A 23045-nucleotide genomic window follows, 5' to 3' on the forward strand; every position below is an offset into this window, starting at 1 on the left:
GACATAAGCCACGTTTCCGTAAAACACAGCAAACTGCATTCCCTGTACGCTTTGATGTTTTTCACCAGCACAGCCAGTTTGTCGGTCTTATTTGGTAGAAAGTTCATATTTACCATGATTACGGACGGTACTGAAGGCTTATAACGCCGCTAGCCACTTAGCCTTCACCTTAGCCCCGGCTTTGCATCCACGATAGGGCCCCCTCATCACGCCGGCACGAAAATTCTTCAGGGCAAGGAGTTAATTCCTCAAATAAACGCATTTTGTGCGTTAAAACCCATAACGATAGGATTGAAAGTAATCCAAAGTGTAGTTGTCAAACGGGACCAAAAACACAGAAGATAGAAGCAGATACTTAAAACAATAAATTACAAAAAGAGCGAAATAACACGAAGCTGCTGGAAAGGCTGCCACTCGTGGTGGCGCCTATGATGTTTGATAGAGTTAGAAAAATTACCTTACTGTAAAAAAACACACACACACACAAAAAGAACATGTTTCCTATATCATCTTTTATTAATGTTATCTACTTGTCATTATTTTTTCTCCAACAACAAATATCCACAAAATATTAACAGAGTGTAACAAAAAGACATGACCAATGAATGTATGGCACAGCAGGAAAACACACAAAAATAGAATTTCCTCGCAATCTTCAATCAAGGCAATGAAAGTATACCAAAAAAATAATCATTCGGAAGGCGGAGGTCCCGGCAGGATTTGATATGAAAATTCTGAAATGCTATTTTTAGTTTTTTTTTTTGCACACTCACACACAGCACAACAAGGACCTGTACTGACAATGAGTCAATCAGATCGTTCGGTATGAATGATGGCCACTGCTTTCTCTGACTTCAATGTTTTCACTAACTTTCTGACCAAACAGGGACCCAATAAAAAGCAATAAACAGATGCAGTTTGTGGCACTTTAAACACTATGCAGGTTAAAAAAAATATACTGAGAAGGTTTCATGATACTTGGTTCAAAATAATAATCAAAAAAAATAATAATACAAATGGCTACACATCAACTGAACACAGAGATCAAAGATTGTATGTACATTGTTGTTTTTCTTTGCCTTCCTGTTCATTTTTCCGTTATTTGTTTTTGTTTTTTACAACCAACCTTCAAATTAGGACAAAGAAGCAGGAGGTTTTGGGGAGAAGGGGTGTAAAATCTATAAAGAAACCAAAAGCCGGATATAGTAATTTTAGAACTCGATTACCGGGATAACAAAATCCAGGGTAGACTATAGTTAAGTCTAGCTATAGCCCACTAGCGCACAATTCAAGATCAAATGCTGGAAAAGAAAATTTAATTAGAATCGGGTAATCGCAAAAAAAACCGATTTAAATCCGGAAAATGGCTTTCGTTTCAAATTCATTCTTTCACGCCTTATGTCTCGAGAACGCTATTGAATATTGAAAATTGGTAATTATACTCCGTTTGCTGCGTGAAAATGAATTCTAAAATCTGGATTACGATCATCTCAATCTAATTCATAAGAAATAATCCCATTTTGTCTGTCATATGTCCGATTTATTGTAAAACGTCACCATCAAAGACTAAATCCTCAATTATTTTGACACTTCCTGTCTTCAGCATCCTTGTCCCCACCCCCTTTTTTCCCTTGCTCCGCCCTAATTAGTGCTTCCCCTTCAAATTAAGATGCCACTTGTTGACAGGTAACCAGCATGATGTGAATATTATTCCAAAGCACTTTGGCTCTCACCGATCTCAACCGTTTCGATCGGAAATAAGTAGACAAATCCCTCCTGTCCCCCGGCTTTATCCCGACCGCAGATGATGGCACTTTTCCAGGGAGGCTAACTCGAGAACGTGTGTTTGTGTGTTAGTGTGTGCACTTGTGCGTGTGCGCAGCTATAGAATGATGCAGGGCTTCTTGTCTTTAAAAGGGTTTTCGGAAGTGGGTACGCCAACCAGCAGAGGGTCGCTGCGGGCATGTTGCTCGCAGTAGCTCATCAGCTCGGCCGCTGCTTTGGATACCTGCCAGGTAGGATTGCGGGAAGGGTCACATAGGAATAGAAGAAGTAAGAAGTCAACGATGAGGTAGACTTTAATGTGGATAATATCCTGATACAGCGGCACCTTTGATTATAATTGGTATAGGACTGCAATTATTTGATAACAGAAATAGTTAAAATTCAGTTTTGCCAAACATATTGTTTCACAAACAGACACATACTGTACATCTCTACTTCACAATCTAATTTTCCTCATGTTGAGGTTTTTGAGTTTTTCCTTGCCCTCATGTAGGTTTTAGATCAGGGGATGGTGTAATAATAGACAGTGGTTTGCAATAATCTGTGGTCTGTGCAGGCCTTTGAGACTCCTTGTGATTAAGGACTATAGCAGGGGTGTCAAACTCATTTTAACTCAGGGGCCACAAGCTAGAACAAACATTCTCTCAGGGGCCGGACTAATGAGGAAGGAAGAATGAAATAGAGAAATGGACAGAGAGAAACAAAAAAAGAAAGAAAGAAAGAAAGAAAGAAAGGAGGAAAGAGAGAAGGAAATGGAGAAAGAAAGAAAGAAAGAAAGAAAGAAAGAAAGAGACTAGCAGATTGAGGATAAATAAAAATAGAGAAAAAGCAATAAGGGAAAGAAGGCAGAGAAAAAGAGAGAAGGTGGGACAAAGAAAGAGAGAAAGGGAGAAAGATAAAGAGGGATAAAAGCGAGTGAGTGAGAGAGAATGTGAGAAACAAAAGAGATAAAATGAGAAATAGTGAGAGAGGGGGGAAGAAAGAGAGAGAAAAAGAAATCTAAACAGAAATAGAAAGAGAGAAGAAGAGAAAGAGAGAAAGGGTGGAAGAGCAGGGGGCACGCAAGAGAGAGAGAGAGAAAAGACAGAGAAAAGGAAGAGAGAGCAAAAGAAGTTAAAAAGACAGAGAGAGAAAGAGACAAAGAGGAACAAAGAAAGGAAAAGAGAGACAGAGCGAGTGATATAGAGAGAGATAAAAAGTGAGAGAAAGAGGGAGGAAGAGAGAGAGAGTGAGAGCGAGAGAGAGAAAGAGGTAAATATAAGTACAGCATTTGTGAGAGCCACCTGGCTTTGGCAACATCAAGTGGACATATTTCAACCTGCAGCTCGTTTTTCTCTTGTGCTTTCCTCAGTGCTGTCTCGCGGGCTGGGTTCAATCCCTTAGCGGGCCTGATCCGGCCCGCGGGCCGCCTGTTTGGCGGCCGTGGACTATACAAATAAACATGACTTGACTTGACTGAGAATCACTTAAATGCAATAGCGTCTTGGTCTCGAGCGGTAACATACAGAAATTATGGTATCAAGTAAGCGTGTCAAAACTTTTAAAGTTCGGGAGCATTTTAGCCTGGTTATGGCAAATACCACTTGCAAAGTTTAAAAAGCAGACCTTTTGTATAATGGTGCTTGATCAGTGACGCACCAACATTTAAAGAGAACAGTTGAAAAAAACGGAGTCTGTCTCGCCTCGGTAAGATTCAAGTAACATTCTAGCTAATACGATTTCGATGACCTGCATTTTACATTTTACGCTAGTATATTTCTCGATAAAAGAGAGCTTGCGCGTTTTGCCAGACTGTCCCCGACAATCTTATGTTGAGTATTTTTGTCACATAAATTGTATGTATTGTATTAATGAAGAAAAAAATACTTGTTATCTGTTATATTACACGTAATGCATCTCTAAATTAGTTTGTACTTATGTGTTAGAAAGCTAGCATATGCTGACAATGTTTTTCTGATATATTCAGTTTAATATCCTTTTCTGCCATCTGGTGGCATCTTTACGCAGATACTAACCACTTTGATTGGCATGCCCTCAGTTAGAGGTGAGATCAGGCTTAAAAAAATCCAGCCCGACTTGACCGGCTCACGAGTATAAAAGCCTGGACCAGCCTGAGCCTGACCAAGCAGCTCAATTTGAGAGACAGAGCCTGTGGCAAACCCGTATTTTTTATATTTCATTTGTGAGGGCTTGGGAGAAGGAAAGAAAGGTTATTTTGGCAGACTAAAACCCCCCCACCCCAGTGTCTCAGTGCCTTCGCGCCGACGAGTGTGCATGTTGCACTGCGCTGATCCTACACAAATACAAAGACAAACAAAAAAATGCCTGGTGGATAATTAAAAAAATAGTCAGCGAGAGAGAAGCCCGGCCTGAACCCGAACATAACCATTGACATTTTAGGCCTGACCAAAATCTTCAGGCTCGGGCCTCCGATCTTACCTCTACCCTCAGTTATTTGTGGATTTTCCTAAATTGTGTCAAAGTTGAATTGTATCTTATAAAAAAATCATTGTAATTGATTCAATACCTTAATCCGCTCAATTCCCGCCTCAATCCTCAACTGCTCCACCAATTTCCTGGCCTGGGCGATATTATTAGTGGTGGACATTCTTATCCATCAGAATGCACCAACGCTGCAGAAAAACTGTGTGTAGTCAAAAGTAAACAAAAAAATGTATGTCAAATAGATTTTACTGATTAACAGAAAACAATAGAATTTAATTGGCTGGAAATTTAAGCACACCAACCCCCCAACTATTATAATTTCTTATATATAAACACATGTATAAAACATTCAATGCTTTCAATGCAGTCAATGATCCTAAACCTACTATGGTAGAGAGCAAGTACTGAGGTATCACTGTAGCATTTTATCAAATTGTATACATTCAATTAATGATAAAGTAACCTACTGTGCTATTAATTCATGTTTTCTTTCGTTATTTTTTCTTTTTTAATATTTGTTTATCAACATGCTACATATAATCTCCAAATATGAATCAATACTCCAAAAAACTAAAACAATGTCAGTTACCTAAATGATGTCACGTAGTTGGACGATGAAGAGGTCGAAGATCAGCAAAATTGGGACACTCAGCTGGTGGGCTCACATTGACGTCTCCCTGGGGGAATAGTTAAGACTTTAGTAGAATTGGGGAACCAGCTCGGTGGCTTTGGGGTAGGGCACCCGTTCCGAGACTGGAAGGTTGCTGGTTCGAGCCTAAGACTTACAACATGGTACCCATTGCCTCCCTGCTTGGCGCTCTGCATTTGGGGTTGGAATTGGGGGATTAGTCACCTAATGACTCCCAATGAGGTGTTACATGGGATGGGGCTGGGAATCCCCTCCTCTGCATCAATCTCCCCCCAGATAGAGTCAAAAAAATGTGAATGTGTTCTTGACCCCAGCCACCTATATATATATATATATATATATATATATATATATATATATATATATATATATATATATATATATATATATATATATATATATATATATATATATATATATATATATATATATATATATATATATATATATATATATATATATAATGGAGACTGACTACTGTACAACTAATTGGGTTGATCTAAAAACACAAAATGTCTACCAGTGTGCCCTTAGTGTCGTTTCAGACTCTTCTCAGCACCATCTTCACCCTGGGGAATCCAGTTTAATTACTCTGCTCTGTAAAGTTATGCTCACTTTTCAAATCAAAATCGCAAGAAATAGAGATTTAAGAAAACAGATCGAGACATTTCATATTTTCGGCATCTTTTAAGTTTGAACTGTTGCCAAAACTCGAAGAAAAAAGGTGAACGCTGTTTATATAGCTTTGTTGCGCTAACATAAAAAGATGCCTTAAATACACTTGGAAACTATTTCAAACATAATTAGAAATCAAAAAGTTCGGGCGGTTGGAACTCCATGTACTTATAAGAAAGTATTTCGCAATAGCTCAGGAGGTAGAGCGCTCATCTTGCGATCAAGAGGTCGCAGGTTCGATTCCCGGCCTTCGTGTTATATGTCGAAGTGTCCTTGCCCCCAATAAGCAGGTAGGCGCCTTGCATGGCTGACTCCCTATTGGTGTGTGTGTGAATGGGTAAGTGTGTAAAGCGCTTTGGGATGTCTTCATTGACTTGAAAAGCGCTATATAAATGTAGGCCATTTTATAAAAACAAAATCGTATGTCTCACATTTCACAGACTTGTAATTGGTGTCTAATTGTTGATCAAAATGTACTCATCTTTTGCTATTCTGAAAAAGGTTGGCCAGGATAAAGCTATCAAATATCTCATCTCATTAGCTACACCGCTTATCCTCAGTAGGGTCGCGGGGGTGCTGGAGCCCATCCCAGCAATCATCGGGCAGTGGGCAGGGGACTATGAAATATGAAATACAAAAAAAACTGTAAGCTGTTTAAAACTGTTTGTTCAGTGTAGTTCAGTGACGTGCAGTCAGAGGCGGCAGGTAAGACTGTGCCTCACCTGTCATCATGGAAATATAAACTTCAAAACATACGAAATGGTTACATTTATTCAATGTTAAGAGGAAACTATGTGATATTTAGCCGCGAGATGGTGTTCTATTGTGTGGTGCAACCAAAAAACGAGTGCTACAAAGCACAAAGAACAGTAAAAACTATGGTGACTACAAGAGACTAGGCTGCATTTTTTATTTTAATTGAATTCTTCTGCCCAGCCTTTTATAAGGTTTTTGGTTTTAGGGCTACCCATAGGAGCAAGATGGCAGACAATCATGTCATTTCTAGGTAAGCCTCATCTTATATAAAATAAATACAATAGTTTTGACCTACGAGTATATTGAAAACTACAAACTAATGGTATTTTGAATATTTTTCTAATCATAAAAATAAATATATATTTTTTTAAATTATTGAATACTTGAAAGTTTGTCATTTATCTTCACACTTTTGGATTTTCTTTTGCAAAATTCCTGAATCATATTATTCATATTATCAATACAATTAGCATAACTGTGCTCAACGTTTTCAGATGTAGAGTGAGGCAAGCAATTCTCTTGCCTCAGGAAAGAGGGCGATAGTGAGAACAATGATTCGGATTTGGTATACACCTCAGCCCCAAACTATAGATTGAGTGATAGCATTAGCAAGCTAACCGCAAGTCAAGCTATCAAATATTATTTTCTCTTTGCATGAGCACTGATAAAGATCCTAGATCAACGTTTCCCAGACTACCTTAAGTCTGAACAATGCTAAATCTTGCAACTGAGGCAGCGTGTGTGTAGGGCCCAATCGATCAATACGATCGATATCTGCAAACAAAAGCCTGTTGCATAGATGCTGCATTTACATACCTGATAACTTATAGGCTTTACCTCTGTTTTCTACATTTTTTTTATTATTTCAAATTTTGTAAGCCGTACAATAATTTTTGTCCGGCAAAATTATTTTATGGAAATCAGTTTTAAAAACTTCCTGAACGTCTCGGTCACTAGCAGCAGATGAAAACGTCATCGTAGATGACTAATATTGTTGCTTTTACACTGGTAAGTGTCATCCTCAATAAAGCATGTATTGTGTTAATATAATGAACTTGCTTACACAAAGTATCTTTGTTTATGTTCTAGATCGTTTTTCTTGCCGTGAGTAAACAGGTGCTGCGTTGTCTTTGTATGTTGTTTTTTCCCCATTTAAAGTCTTTATTACATGTTTACCCTGGAGTGCTATGTCCAATCTTGTTGCATACAATGTTCCACAACGTTGATATCAATGACAATAAAGACATTTAATTCATTTAAATTCAATGCCAATTCATATTGCTTTATACGGGTAATTGCAATCACTAATGTGTGGGACAATTGGCTGGGGTTGAGAGGTATGGGTTTGGTCACCTTGAGTCTCCATAGTTTGTTTTCTTCCTTGCCTTTGTAGCGCTCGTTTTCGGTTACACTACAACAGTTGTCTCCGAAGGGTCCCCATAAGAAAAGCTCAGGTGCCCGCGGAACTGTTCTGAAGATAGCTCACCAGTGCTTGGGCATTGTGATTTTCTAGTAAAACGATTTTTTTTCTTAGATGTTGCCTGTTGACTTTAATCCTACTTTTAATAACTAACCTAGTAATAACATAGCAATGACATAGTAACAACATAGTAATAACAATATAAGTTATTATTTTAAAAATGCATATAGAACTGGGTTCCTTTTGTGCAAATTAGCAACAAGCCTTCGGCCTGAAAAAGGTTAGAGGCACTACACAATATAGTTAATCTGGTGGTCGAATATTACACAGTGTCCCTTTAAGAATGCAATTATCTGACGAGCTAGCCTGTTGAGCGCCCTGCAAAGTTTCTCTCGCGTTTTCAAAAAGAAAAAAAAAAACCTTCAATCACGCAAACAGACACGAAAACACGAGTCCAATGTGATTTGTGAAAAAGTTGACGCACGCACACGTACGCGCGCAAGCATCAATTGTGTATCGATCCAAAAGGGCCTTCGGAACCGACGTGCACTGTGAGCGCGCGTGCAGGCCCTTGCAGGGGATGCAGAATGCGGGGGTTCGAAAGCCTGGAACAGCGTGTCCCTTTTTCGTTTCTCCACGCGCACACCAAAAACAAACACGCACAATTGCATGCAAACGTGAAGGGTGATCCGCAACAGGCCGCTAGGATGAGAAGGTGTGTTTTAGGGGGGAGGAGGAGGGGGGAATTTGAGGGGGAGGGGGGGGGTCAAATGGAAAAAGACACCCCATGCCTTCATCCCCATCAGCTATTTGTTGAACAGACCTTCTAATGTGAGCCTGCAGAGGGAAAACCAAATCCACGCAATCGGCGTCCAAGCGGCTGCAGCGGTCTCCCTAGGCCGGCCGATGGTCGGGGAAATCCGGCTTCGTGACACAGATGGAGTCCGCCTCCGCTGCTCGAGGGGAGGACGGAGGTCGGGTATGCAAGGGGGCACAGGAGTCACTTGCAAAAAGCGATCGTCAAAGGGCGTTTAATGTGGCCCGACTCACCTCGGAATGCGCTATTGGGGATTTGAGGGGCCAGTCGGATGTTTCGTCAGCAGCCTCCACTGCCTTCGACCAGGAGCAAAGCGCCTCCTCCCCTTCTTCTCCTCCTCTTCCACTTTTTTCCTCCCTGCTCCCCCTCTTCGTCTTCTGCCTCTTTGCTCCCCCTAGCGTCGGTCCACTGCCACTCCATCCTTGAAGCGATCGATTCTACGTTTCAACAGTGCACGTCATCGATATTATTTTTTTTAAATTCGATAGATAGATAGATAGATAGATAGATAGATAGATAGATAGATAGATAGATAGATAGATAGATAGATAGATAGATAGATAGATAGATAGATAGATGATTTATTTATTCGCCCAATATCTGTGTTTATTCAAATTGGTTAATTAGTCACACCAGCGTATCTCAGTTAGTTAGTTGGTTGGTTAGTTGGTTGGTTAGGTAGGTAGTTAGTGAGTTTTCATGTATCTAGTTGCCCTATTTGGTTATTTGCCTAGATTATTAGTCTCCTAATGGGTAGTTAGTTAGTTAGTTGGTTGGTTAGTTGCTTAGTTGGTTTGGTAGGTAGGTAGTTCGTTTTCATTTGTTTAGTCGCCCTATTTAGTTATTTGCTTAGATGATTAGTCTCCTTATGGGCAGTTAGTTAGTTAGTTAATTAGTTAGTTAGTTGGTTAGTTAGCTGGTTAGTTAGTTAGTATCCTCGGGGTTTGGTAGTTAGTACGTTTTCATTTGATTGGTCACCCTATTTTGTTATTGACTTAGATGAGTTAGTCTCTTTTGAGTTTATTTATTTATTTATATTGTTAGTTAGTTAGTTAGTTAGTTAGTTAGTTAGTTAGTTAGTTAGTTAGTTAGTTAGTTAGTTAGTTAGTCTCATCAGGGTTTGGAAGTTAGTTAGTTTTCATTTTTTGGTCACCCTATTTTGTTATGTACTTAGATGAGTTAGTCTCTTCTGAGTTTAGTTAGTTAGTTAGTTAGTTAGTTAGTTAGTTAGTTAGTTAGTTAGTTAGTTCGTTAGTTAGTTAGTTAGTTAGTTAGTTAGTTAGTTAGTTAGTTAGTTAGTTAGATCAGTGTGCTCTTTTTTCCTTTAATTTGATTAACTGGTGAAATTAGTTGTTAGTTTGAGAAATTGTTTGTATGGTATGCATGTTTAGAATTTGGTTTGGTAGATGCCTTGTTGTTTTGTTGGTAATGGATGGATGGACAGACAGACAGACAGACAGACAGACAGACAGACAGACAGATTTTTAAAATGTTTTTTTCTCAATCTGTGATGGACAATTTCAGTGCAGAGTTGCAATAAAATTTAATAAAAATATTAAAACTGAAAAAATATGACAAAATATTAATCAACTGTTATTTAAATATTTAACAGTATATATATTTTTTCTCAGTTTAAGATAGATTTGTAGAAGTTTTGAGCTAGGTAAACTAAATAAAATGTTTCTTAAAATGAAAAAAGATGGGCAAAATATTGTAAGATAACAATAATAATATTTATATTTATTGCATGCACCCCCATTCCTACAATTTCATTAAAATACAGATGTTCTTCAACAGATAGTTAAGTAAATATGTGCCAATAAAACAAGATTGCCCATAACCCCTAATTAATTAAAAACAAAAAGTTTATTTGCAATGAAATAAAAAGCAAAATATAGCAGAAAAATGCAGAAATGAATCAAATTTTCCGGTGTTGCAATGTGACGATCCAAACAAGGATGGGAAAACCTTTTGAGTCGAGGACCACATTGTGTTAAAAAAAAGGAGGCAAATAGACTAAAGGAAGAAAAAAATATGTATTTTATTTTTTGTATGTTCTGATAAAGTCTCAAATAATGTACTACACTATGACAGTACATGAGGGAAAAAGGTAGACCCATTCATTTTTTTCCAGATCGTTGCAACCATTTAAACAAGACATATCTTTCTTTTTATAATTAATTTTATTTGCTTTTTTTTTGGGGGAAAACATCCAATTAAGGCAAATATTTGAAAAAAAGAAAAAAAACACAATAGAGATTTTTTTTAAACAGCAGCAATGGCGTATATTTTGTCTATGAACTTTAACTGATGAAATTGGTTCGGAAATGTTCAAAATAAAAGCAAAGTAATAAATGAAAACTCATTAGATTCGGTAAATATTGTCATGATTTGGCGCCACCTGCCGCCGGTTCTCATTGGCTCCCTGTCACTATTTGAACCCACTCTTGTCAAACCCCTGTTGTCAGTCCATCTGCGTACCTCTGTTTTTCAAGGCAAGCTATTTTCGAACCCTGACTACCGCCTGTCCCGTTTTTGCTCCTGTTTGTCTCCGGCTACGACCCGTTTTGATCCCGACCACGTCTGCTCTCCCAGTCCCGGCTTACGACTCGTTTCCGACCCCGACCACTTCTTGCACGTCTGCTCTCCTGTCCAGACTTACGACCCATTTTTTGATCCCGACCACGTTTTTGCTCTCCTGTCCTGGCAATCGACCGGTTTTCTGTCCCTGTCACCGCCATCGCTCGCTACGGAAGATCCACTTCCGTGTTCGGATCACAATGCGAGTACGAGAGCGATTTTTTTCCCGCGCCCAGCGAACACCGGATCGTGGGCGCAGCCCTTCCTCTTTCCTTCAATAAAACTTGTGGTAAACGTCACGCAAGTGGGTCCTGTTTCCGTTCTGGTCCAGACAAATATCTTTATGAATAAAATAAATAAAATATTTTTTAAAATAGCAAGTAGAGAAAAATGTAGCCAGCTATTTCTCTGCTTGTGGCACTGGGGACAACAGTAGTTACTTATTAACATTATCATTGAACTCACCATTTACATTTACTTTTTTCCTAAACTATTTTTTGCACATCATCATTACTTTTTTTTTTTTCTTTTTTTCCCCTTTTTTTGTTTGGCAGGGTGGTTTGAAACGCCTGACGGGCTGTTTGTGGCCCCCGGGCGATAGTTTACCCAACCCTGATCCAGACTCTATTGAGTGACTTCAGCTTTAGGTTGCAAACTGTAATACCACCAATTACCACTGGGTGGCAGACTTTAAGTTATTTACGCTTACACATAAAATATACGTACTCCAACGTGAGAGAACCTAAATTATTTTGCAGTATTGAAGTAAATCCAGGATGAATTTATAGCCCCTCAACCAGGGGCGATTTGAGGTTCAGGGTTTTGGGGGTGCTGACCACCCAGATCAGGGGTGGCCAAACTACGGCCTCCTAGACAAAAATGGTCAAAATATAATAAAGATATTTATAATAGAAAATATAGTACTAGTAATAAAAATGTTTGTTTGTACCAACTTCGTCCCCTTTGCCCCGTTGGGTGTCTGCAACAAAAATACAACAAATATACTACAAAATTACTACAAAACTTAATCAAATAAATCGAACACATCATTGTGTCTTCATTCCAATTAGAAAAAATACTTTAGGAATACTACAAAATACTACTACAGTAATACTAGGATCCCAAAATACTATAAGGAAAATATTACAACAGACATACTACAAAAATACAACTACAGTAATATTAAAAAATCCTAAAGACATACTACAAAAATACTAGTATAGAAATACGTACTTCAAAATACTTCTACAGGATTACTACAAAAATACCAATACAGTATAATACAAAAATACTGCTACATAAACATTACAGAAATACTTAAACAAATACCTCTTCAGAAATATTACATCAGAAATACATAAAATACAAATACAGTAATACTACAAAAATACTACAAACATGCAACAAAATTATACGATGGAAATACCACAAACACTACTGTAGAAATACTACAAAATAAAAGTACAGTAATACTATATAAATACTACAAAAATATTTCGAAAATCTGACTCCAGAAATACTCCAAAAATACCACAAAAATACAACTCAAGTAACACTACAAAAATACTACAGATATACTACAAAGATTCTACAATGGAAATACTACAAAGACTCAACTCAAGAAACGCTACGAGAGTAAAACTACAGTAATTCTACTGAAAGACTACAAAATTACCACAAATGTACAACTACAGCAATACTGCATTATAACTACAGAAATACTAAAAATATACAACAAAAATGCTACTTCAGAAATATTACGATGCAGTGGTCAGGGTTGGGTAGGGTTACTTTAACTTGATTACTTTCAATTACTTTTGGATTACTCCAATACCAAATATGCAAATAAAAAACAAAAGTAACTAAATATGAATAAAATTACTAAATTTTGTGCAGGTTTGGGGAGTAACGGAATACATGGAACGGCAAAAATGATGTTGGCAAGCTGTTTGGATTTAATTTCATTTTGTTTCTGCCACATTTTATGTTAGTTTTGCCGGAGATCAAAGAGATCAAAGAGATCAAAGCCAGGAGGGAAAGCTTACCACGTGTTGTGAGTCATAATTGTATTCATATTTAATTTTTTTTGTCATTTATTAGCATATTTGGTATTGGAGTAATCCAAAAGTAATTGAAAGTAATCAAGTTAAAGTAACCCTACCCAACCCTGGCAGCGGTAGGAGTCAAATGGACTGAACCATTTCAAAGAAGTGGAGTATTTTCAACGCTGCTTTGTTCATATATTCGTTTTGTTTTACTTTTTTTCTTATCAAGATTTTTCTATCATATTTTAGCCTAGGGCAGCACGGCGGCGCAGTGGTTAGCGCTTGTGCGGCACAGTTCATGTCATGGGAACCTGTCGTGGGTTTCCTCCGAGGACTCCGGTTTCCTCCCACGTTCCAAAAACATGCTTTTCAGGTGAATTGGCCGGTCCAAATTGTCCCTAGGTGTGAATGAGCGAATGAGTTGTCTGTCCCTGTGTGCCCTGCGATTGGCTGGCAACCAGTTCAGGGTGTCCCCTGCCCACTGCCCGGAGATGGCTGGGATGGGCTCCAGCCCCCCCGCGACCCTAATGAGGATAAGCGGTACGGCTAATGAGATGAGATTTTAGCCTATCCTGTTCTTTATTTTGGATAATATGCTACAAAAATGCTATAATTTTGGGCGGTGCTTGAGTTGAATTTGGGGGTGTTCGATCACCCCCCCAAAGACGGGATGGCTACGCCCATGCCCTCAACAAAGTTTACACTTGTAACAAATCGGTTTCAAAGTAAGAGCCTCAACCGGAAGTGCAGCATTCTCTGCTTTGTTTTAAAAGCACGACGAGCGTTATTAATCATTCTTCCACAAGGGGGCGCGCTAATTCCACTTTGTCCTTTATATCCTCTGCAGGGGTGGGGGTACGGGGGGGGGCACTCCTTGGATTCTTGCACAAACCAGAACGCTGCACGAGCTTCCTGTTTGGATGCTGAGAGAACCTCAACGTGACATCAGCCGGTAGCCATGTTTACATAGTAGGACTCTGTGAAGGGGGAAGATTTGGGGACTGCAGGGGGTGCTTGACTGGTTCGAACCCCCTCACCAAGCTTTTACGATCTTGTCCTCAGCGGGGGTCACACTCTGTGCAAACAAACCCTCGTCCACGTCACGCCGTCGCCATGGCAACAACGCCCGGTTAACGGCGGGTGGAGGGAGGCCAATGCGTGGGATGTGAATTCTGATAGCGATGACAATTCCCGTTTGACGTCATTCATGTGGGAGGGCGTGGTGCTTTCCCGTGCGTAGATTTGCAGCACATGGCGGCGAATGTGAGGAGATTCGCTTTCTCGAGGCAAACCTTTGTGGTGCTCTTTGGCAGTCCAAACAATGTCAGAAGAACATATATACTTCCCGATAATTGGTTTTGTGTGACGTCACGCGCATCCCCGAATGTAAACAGTCGGCCATCTTGGATGGGTCCACCAGACGCATCCACACTGATTTAGTCGGATAATAGAAATAAAGAGGAATGTGTAAGGAGTTTTTGCGATTTTATCGTGTTTCTACGTACTTTCAACTGATGAGATAGATAGATAGATAGATAGATATATACTTTATTCATCCCCGTAGGGAAATTCACACTTCCAGCAGTCTACCCCGTTGTTTATTAACAGATTAACATGATGCCCGAGGGTGCTTGTAGCGGAGTGGATGACGTCACGCCAGTCCAAAAGTTCGACATTCCTGCGGCAGATGGAAATCTGAGGTCAGATGAGGCCAGAGCGAGAACTTCGCCTGCAATGAGTGTCACGGTTACCATAGCGCCCAATTATAATAATAATAATAATAATAATTTCCTTGTATTGTCATTCTGTGTAACAATGTACACAGAACGAAATGTCGATTGCACCTGACCCGTTGTAGCGAGCCGATGCAGCCGCAGCCAACAGAGGGCGCCGCCGACCACTTTTTAAGTCTTAGGAATGACGGCCGGGGCGCGAACCACCGACCTCCCAGTCTCAAAGCGGGCGCCTTACCATCTAGGCTACTGAGCTGGTATATTGGCCCCGCCCGTGTGGCGCCAGCTGCAGCTTGTTGACAGATTGGCTCCCTGTCAGTATTTAAACTCGGCCCCGTCAGTTCCCTTTTGTCGGTCCGTCTGCGAATCTCTGTTTTTACACGGCAAGCCCTTTTTCGCCTGTCCTGTTTTTTGCGCCTGTTTGTCTCCCGTTACGATCTGATTTAATCTAGACCACGTCTGCTCTCCTGTCCCGAGTTACGACCTGTTTTGATCTCGACCACGTCTGTTCTCCCGCCCCGAATAACAATCCGTTTTTGATCTAGACCACGTCTACTCTCCTCTCCTGGCTTTCGACTTGTTGCCGATCCCGATCAAGTTTTTGCTCTTCTCTCCCGGCTACTGACCCGTTTTTTTCGTTACCAACACCGCCATCGCTCGCCACGGAAGTCCCACTTCCGCGTTTTGAGCGATCTGCTCCCCGCGACCAGCGATCACCGGATCGTGGGTGCAATCCTTTCCCTTCTTCCCAATAAAACTGTGAGAAACGTTACGCGAGTGGGTCCTGTTTCCGTTCTGGTCATGACAATGAGCCCTATTCTGAGATAGCGGCTGCGCGTCATAAACCCTAGGTGAAAATATTGAGCCGTTTTCTGGCCAAAATGGGCTCCAAAGAATGCCTGCAGAGGCCAATGCTTTGAATGATGGCCTTGGCACGCTAAAACGTCTTGCCTGCTAAACAGGTCCCAGAGACCACAATATTTACAACCCTAAACTGTACACCATACACTTTTTTCTAGCGTGTATAGGCTTTTTTTGTACATCAGTGAACATTGGTCGTAACTTAGGACCAGTACAGAGACAGGACCCACTTGCGTTACTTTTCTCTCAGTTTTATTGGTAGAAAAGAAAGGGTTACACCCACGTTCCAGTGATCGCTGTATGCAGGAAGCAGGTCACTCAGAACGCGGAAGTGGGACTTCCGTGGCTAGCGATGACGGTGACGGAAACGGAAAAAACGGGTCAGTAGCCGGGACAGGAGAGCAAAAAAACGTGGTCAGGATCAGAAACGGGTCGAGAGCTAGGAGAGGAGAGTAGACGTGGTCTAGATCAAAAAACGTGTCGAAGCCGGGGAACAGACGGGAGCAAAAACAGGTGGGAGTCAGGGTCGAAAAAAGCTTGCTTTGAGTAAACTGAGGTTCGCAGACGGACTGACAACAGGTGACAGATAGACATGGATGTAAATAGTGACAGGGACCCAATCAGAGTCTGAGGCAATTGGCGCCAAAGGAGGTGTATCACATCGGTAATCATGTCAAGGACGTTTAACGACAGACAAACTAGAGCTTTGACCACCATTTTTCGAATAATAATAATAATAATAATGAGGTAAACTTACACCCATCCATTATGGCCGCCTTACTTGAGTTGGCTGTATGTAGATTGACATGTGTTGTGATATTGAAATACGTCACTGTCTATATTTAGTCATGATTTTATAATTTCTTTATGTATTTGCTTGGTCATATTTATGATATTTCAGTTGTGTTTTATTTTGGAGCCAGAAGGGGCTTTGATACAATAATTTATATTATTGTATTATTACTATTTTCTTCACAGTGAGAGACAGGAATCAAAGGTAAGGGGTAGAAGATCCCATTAAGCAAACTCTTAGCTGTGTAAAGATAATACAATTGTTTCCCTAAGGCAAAGGTTGAGTGACCTGAGCAACACTCCCACCCAAAATTGATAGGCCATCTTCTGCAAGACAGTGCTCTATTTAATTGTGGGATACCTTTAATGTTTTACTTTCTAACAGACTTACAAGCAGCTAATGGACCGCCCTTGTGATATAATAATGGTTAGCCATTTGTCACAGTTGCCCATTGCACTCAATTGGCCCCGCCCGTTTGGCACCAGCTGTGGCTCGTTGCCTGATTGGCTTCCCTCCCATATAAGCTCAGTGCTCTCACTCACCCTTTGTCAGCCCGTCAACGAACCTCTGCACCCCCAAGACGTGTGTTTTGACTTTGTCCGGTATCCTGCTTTTGTATCCTGTCAGGTATCGATCCCGTCTGTCTCATCCTGTCTGATACCTTGCTACAATCCCCAGTATCGGGTATCGTTCCCGTCTATCTTGTCCTGTTTGATATCGGATTTCAGTCCCCAGTGTCTGGTATCGATTCCTTCTGTCTCGTCCTGTCTGATACCTTGCTACAATCTCCAGTATCGGGTATCGTTCCCTTCTATCTCGTCCTGTTTGATATCAGACTCCAGTCTCCAGTGTCTGGTATTGATCCTGTCTGTCTCGTCCTGTCTGACACCTTGCTACAATCTCCGGTATCCGGTATCGATTCCGCCTGTCTTATCTTGTCCGATATCTTTCGCAAGTCTCCAGTTCCGGTATCGATCCCGTCTGTCTCGTCCTGTCTTATATCTGTCTCCTGTATCTGATCTGGTTCCCTCTGTCCCGTCCTGTCCGGTATCGACCCCGTCTGTCCGGTATCTGCTCGTGTATCTGGTATCGAATCTCTGGCGTTTGTGTTAATGTGCATTACTGCCCCATTCCCGTAAAATATAGCTTGTGTGAAAAACGTTACATCTGGGTCCTCCTCCTGTTCTGGTTCTGAAACAATTTCTTTGCACTTGTGAATTGTCTACAGCCATTGTCAGAGTTTCATCTGTGCCCAGAATATTCTGTAAATAAAACAATTAAAGAAACGTCTCATCGTTTTTGAGCCTTTTTTTTGTTAGTCTCCCTTTTCGCTTGGAATCAAACAAACAAATTCCTCATGTTATGTTTCAACGTCAATTGAAGCTTCCGGTGGTCACATGACTTTCTAAACACCCTATGGGATTGCAAGTAAAAACAGAAGACGATGCAATTAGAAAGCAGTCCTCATATGTTATACATTTAGACAGTGTTTCTAGGCTTAAATACAAGGTAACTGCAGTTTGTGATCTAAGATGGCCGACCTACAACGCATGCAGGTCTCAATTATTTGGGGTCCATGATGTCTTTTAATATGTGACCTGTAGCCTCTGTTATTGTGCTGTTTTCTAATATTGTGTATTTGATGTATGTGTTTTCTGTAAAAGCCCTTTTGGGGACACACAATGAGAATTAGCCAAGGCTAAACTGTCATAGTATGTGACATGAGTTTATGGAGCATACTTGTCCCTTTTCAAACTTGAAACTTGGTTGTGATAGCGGTAAAGGTCATCCAATTCGACATTATGGTGAGAGCGTTTTCACCTTTTTGCAGCATTTGGTTAGCTGCTCCACTTGCACATCTGTTCTCCTCTGCACTATCGTACTCCAGTGTTATTGTTATTGTATAATGACTTGTTCACCTGACTTCCCATTTTGCACATCTGGTTAGCTGCTCCTCTTGCACTCTTTGCACTACTGTATAATACTATACATAGCTATAAATTATTTAGCATATTATCAGTACTCCAATACTCTAACTCAGTACAACATTTATTTATATCTGTACATTCAAGAAAACTGTGCGGGTCAGATGTATCGACATTTCGTTCTGTACACACGTGTACAAGAATGACAATAAAGTATATCTGAATCTGAATCTTCTGATTAATTTAGCTAATTAGTTTGCAGTTCTTAATTGCCATCAATTGGTTGATTTAAGTGAGAAGACTATGTCCAATATGGCAGCATGGCGGCGCAATGGTTAGCGCGTGCGCGGCACAGTTCTGAGGTCATGAGACCGAACCGCCTGTGTGGAGTTTGCATGTTCTCCCCGTGCTCGCGTGGGTTTCCTCCAGGCACTCTGGTTTCCTCCCACATTCCAAAAACATGCATGTCAGGTTAATTGGCCGGTCCAAATTGTCCCTAGGCGTGAATGAGCGGGCGAATTGTCTGTCCCTCTGTGCCCTGCGACTGGCTGGCAACAAGTTCAGGGTGTCCCCTACCCATTGCCCGAAGATAGCTGGGATGGGCTCCAGCACCCCCCGCGACCCTACTGAGGATAAGCCGTGCAGATAATGGATGGATGGACTATGTCCAATAACACACAATTTCATAATTTTAATCCAAATCCACAAAATCCACACAACACATATCGAGTTCACAATTTTATTAGGAAAATCATTTCGCAGTTTCGATTAGTATCATCAACGTCATCGTCTATATTTATATATTTATATATATACTGTATGTGTTATTTTCAGTTATTTCAGAGGATGCATCAGCACAGTATAGCTTAATAGGAAGACTATTGCTAGAATAAATATCTGTACATCGGAATAAACCTTCGAGAAAAAAACAAGAATACAAAAAAAAACTATAACGCCCCCCCAAAACAATAATCTGCCAAACCAAAGCTATTCCTTTACTGTTTTTTTCCTGTAGCGCTGCAAGTTTAGAAAAAGACGATTCACAGTTTGTGTCCTTGTTCTCATGCTGGCAGGAACACCCAACAATTAGGGAGCATGCGGGAATAAGGAGCTCGGAGGAGCACCTATAAAGAAAAAAAACGCACAAAAAATAGAATCATTGGCGTCCTACAATGGAGCCACTCGTCACCACTTTCATCCATTTTCCCATCTTCCCTGTACAAATTTCCCAGCGGCGTCTTTTCAAGCCTTTGTCAGCGCACTGTTTATGTACAACTATCTACAAGCAGGGTTGGGTAGGGTTACTTTAACTGGATTACTTTCAATTACTTTTGGATTACTCCAATACCAAATATGCTAATAAAAGACAAAAGAAACTAAAAAATTACTAAATTTTGTGCAGGCTTGGGGAGTAACGGAATGCATGGAACGGCAAAAATGATGTTGGCAAGCTGTTTGGATTTATTTTCATTTTGTTTCTTTTGCATTTTATGTTAGTTTTGCCGGAGATCAAAGAGATCCAAGCCAGGAGAGAAAGCTTACCACGTGTTGTGAGTCATCATTTTCTTCATATTTAGTTTCTTTTGTCTTTTATTAGCATATTTGGTATTGGAGTAATCCAAAAGTAATTGAAAGTAATCCAGTTAAAGTAACTCTACCCAAACCTGTCAACAAGGACCTGTGAGCGGTGCAACCTACGCGCAAAATCATAAATCCCCAAATAAATCGAAGGGTTTTTGGTGAGGAACGTTGCAATGAAATGGGTTAATGAAGCGCTTGAGCGCATGTACGTTTGCACACGCGTGCGTAGGCGTGTTGGTGACTCATGCTGACGAAAGCGTGCAATATGTAACCGTCACGCATGCAAACACAATGAGATTGTACGCAAATCTGCTACTGAGTGTACCAACTGTAAAGTGTCCTGTTTCTTTTATAATCCCCTCATTGGGTTAGCCATTGATTTTGAGCAGATTAGGTTGTATATTCCTTTAATGAGCCATCCACTTAAGTTCAATGAAACACCAAATAGACTTGGAAGATAGATTTTTTTGTGAAATTGAAGATCATTTGGGGTAAAAATTTTCAGAGATGTTTGTAACCCATCCATTGTGATCTAATTAATAGGAGCTTCCTGGTGGTTTTTGGGTCATTTTTTAAGAAGTTACCCCAAAAATTGTGTTAAAAACCTAGGAACCAATTTACTTGTGTTGATTCCCTTTTTTAAATCACATTGGATCATTTGATTTTCGATCAAACTATTTTGACTGTACGTGAGAGCCTTGATATTGTAAAAATGAATTGAAAATACAAATTATATATTTTCAGGTACTTTTATTTTGTCTATTTCTGCGCAGAGTTAATTCTGTAAAGCTTTAACTCAGAGTTAACCTAAATTGAAGCCATCGATGTAACGATGTAATGTTATAATGGTTAAAATCAATTCCGTGAAATTTCAACTCTGAGTTAACTCAAGAGTTACAAAAAGTGGGAAGCTTTAACTTAGTTCCTTTACTCAACTCTATATCCCTAGTACTGTGGAAGAGAAAGGCTTTAAAGTTTTAACTCTGAGTTAATACGGATTAAAGCAATTTGGGAGCTTTAAACATAATAATAAAGCTTTTCAAATGTTAAATCAAGCGTTTAAGCAGATAGAAAGCTATAACGTTGCACCTTAACTCAACTGTATATTTTTTCTGTCAAGGAGTTAATGCTTTAAAGCTTTAATTTGGGGTTCTCAGTAGTTAAAGCAATTTTGGCGCTTTAAACATAATAATAAAGCTTTTCAAATGTTAAATCAAGCGTTTAAGCAGATGGAAAGCTATAACTTTGCGCCTTAACTCAACTGTGTATTTCTTGTGTCACAGAGTTAATGCTTTAAAGCTTTAATTTGCGGTTCACAGTAGTTAAAGCAATTTTTATGCTTTAACCCTAAAAATAAAACTTTAGAAGGTTACTATTAATGCTGTAAAGATTTAACTCCGAATGAAGGTAAAGCAGCTGGAAAGCTTTAAATCAGTGCCTTAACTCAACTGTACCTGTCTGGTACTGTGCAAAGGAAATGCTTTAAAGCTTTAACTCACGTAATAATTAACTAATTTAAAGCTGGTGATACAGCTTTCAAAGTTTAAAATGTATGTGATTAAGCTTTAACTCCTTGTTCCCGGCTGAAAAGCTTTAACTTAGAGTCTTCACTTAACTGTATGTCTTTTGCTGCATGCAGTTAAAACTTTGAAGTTTTAACTCATAGTTAACATGAATTAAAGCAATTTTGATGCTTTAACCTGAACAATAAAACTTTAAAGGTTAAAATCAATGCTTTAAGGCTTTATCTCCATGTTACCTCAAGATTTAAAGCAGCTGGAAATCTTTAACTAAGTGCCTTAATTCAATTGTGCCAGTCTAGCACTGTGCAAAGGAAATCTGTTAAAGCTTTAACTCTAGAGTTAAGATGAGTTAAAGTTGTTTGGATGCTTTCGTCCTAATATTTAAGCTTTAATATAAAGATCAATGGTGTAAAGCTCTAACTCTCAGTTAACTGAAGAGTTAAAGAGGCTAGAAAGCTTTATCTTTGCTAGCACTAGTTTATTTTTCTTGTGTTGATTCAAAAGAAGTAACCTCGTGTGCTGGATCGAAATTTTCAATGTTAGACAATGCTGGGGCTATTTCAACAAATTTGAATTCCTAAAAGCATTTAATTGTATGCCATGTGAAAGATAACGGATAAAAACACAGAACTGCTTAGTATTTTTGATTTTTCCGTGCAGGGCAGTGCCACACCAGACCACATCGTAGCTGCTACTTTTCCAGTTTAATACAGAGTAGTGATTCAATTCATCTGAAGGTCAGAACTTCCCATTAACGCCGCCCCCTAGAGGTGCAGAATAAGGACAGGGAGAGACGGCTACTAGAGGAGGTCCGACAAGTTTATTAGTGTGGAATAACTGCACAACCCAATCGCTATTCTGTGTTAAAGGGACTTTGTGTAATATTTAGAGGCTCCTAGTGGTACAAAAACACTTTAAGTCAGTAAAAAAAACACATTGATTTGAATTCTTGGCAAAAATACCGGAACTATCAGACCAATGTGAATTTTCATAAAATGTCATAAGTCGAGAAATTTCTATTTCTTTTACATAGTGGAATCCCTACCTAAGGTCGCCGCCATGTTCATCTGGCATCTTGCTGTGCTCTGTGGCACTCGTTTTTGTTCGCATCAGACTCTACAGTGCCATCTAATGGTCAAATTATACCTACTGGGGCTTTGAATATTAAACTGTCGTGCGCTTTTACGGACATCATTATGAGCTGGATAGTGATTTACACTACGTTATATTAAACTCTACTCATAAGAACTATGCCTAGCTACACATGCTACTTAATTTAAGTCCTAACATCGGTTTGTTCCGATTTGCAGAAACAGTTCCGATAATCAAACACATTCTCATTCGGAAATGTATGATTGCCTTGCCTTGCCCTGTACATTTTCAGAAGATGATTTGCATCCTAGTATCCTTTTTATACTTGCTCATTATTGAGTCCTGATTGGTTGACACTAGAACAC

The 23045-nt window shown here is 39.7% G+C and overlaps 1 protein-coding gene across 1 annotated transcript; it reads right to left on the minus strand.

The window, feature by feature from the left end:
- Positions 1 to 493: 493 nt before the first annotated feature.
- Positions 494 to 8932, minus strand: gng7 (guanine nucleotide binding protein (G protein), gamma 7). Its single transcript, XM_088354383.1, has 5 exons — positions 8781 to 8932; positions 8554 to 8683; positions 4820 to 4907; positions 4313 to 4429; positions 494 to 2008 (listed from the first exon to the last, which is right to left on the minus strand). Exons 4-5 carry the CDS (start codon positions 4391 to 4393, stop codon positions 1883 to 1885), a joined length of 207 nt encoding a protein of 68 aa, XP_088210509.1. The 5' UTR covers positions 4394 to 4429; positions 4820 to 4907; positions 8554 to 8683; positions 8781 to 8932; the 3' UTR covers positions 494 to 1882.
- Positions 8933 to 23045: the final 14113 nt, after the last annotated feature.

Source organism: Urocampus carinirostris, chromosome 15, assembly GCF_059441175.1.
Source record: "Urocampus carinirostris isolate Australia breed hairy pipefish chromosome 15, RoL_Ucar_1.0, whole genome shotgun sequence".
Lineage (NCBI taxonomy): Eukaryota > Metazoa > Chordata > Actinopteri > Syngnathiformes > Syngnathidae > Urocampus > Urocampus carinirostris.

Excerpts from the sequence above, each read along its gene's own strand:
- gng7 (XM_088354383.1), bottom strand. The coding sequence starts at position 4,393 with ATGTCCACCACTAATAATATCGCCCAGGCCAGGAAATTGGTGGAGCAG. Across the intron at positions 2,009-4,312 it reads CGGGAATTGAGCGGATTAAG|GTATCCAAAGCAGCGGCCGA; the intron begins GTATTGAATCAA and ends CCTACCTGGCAG.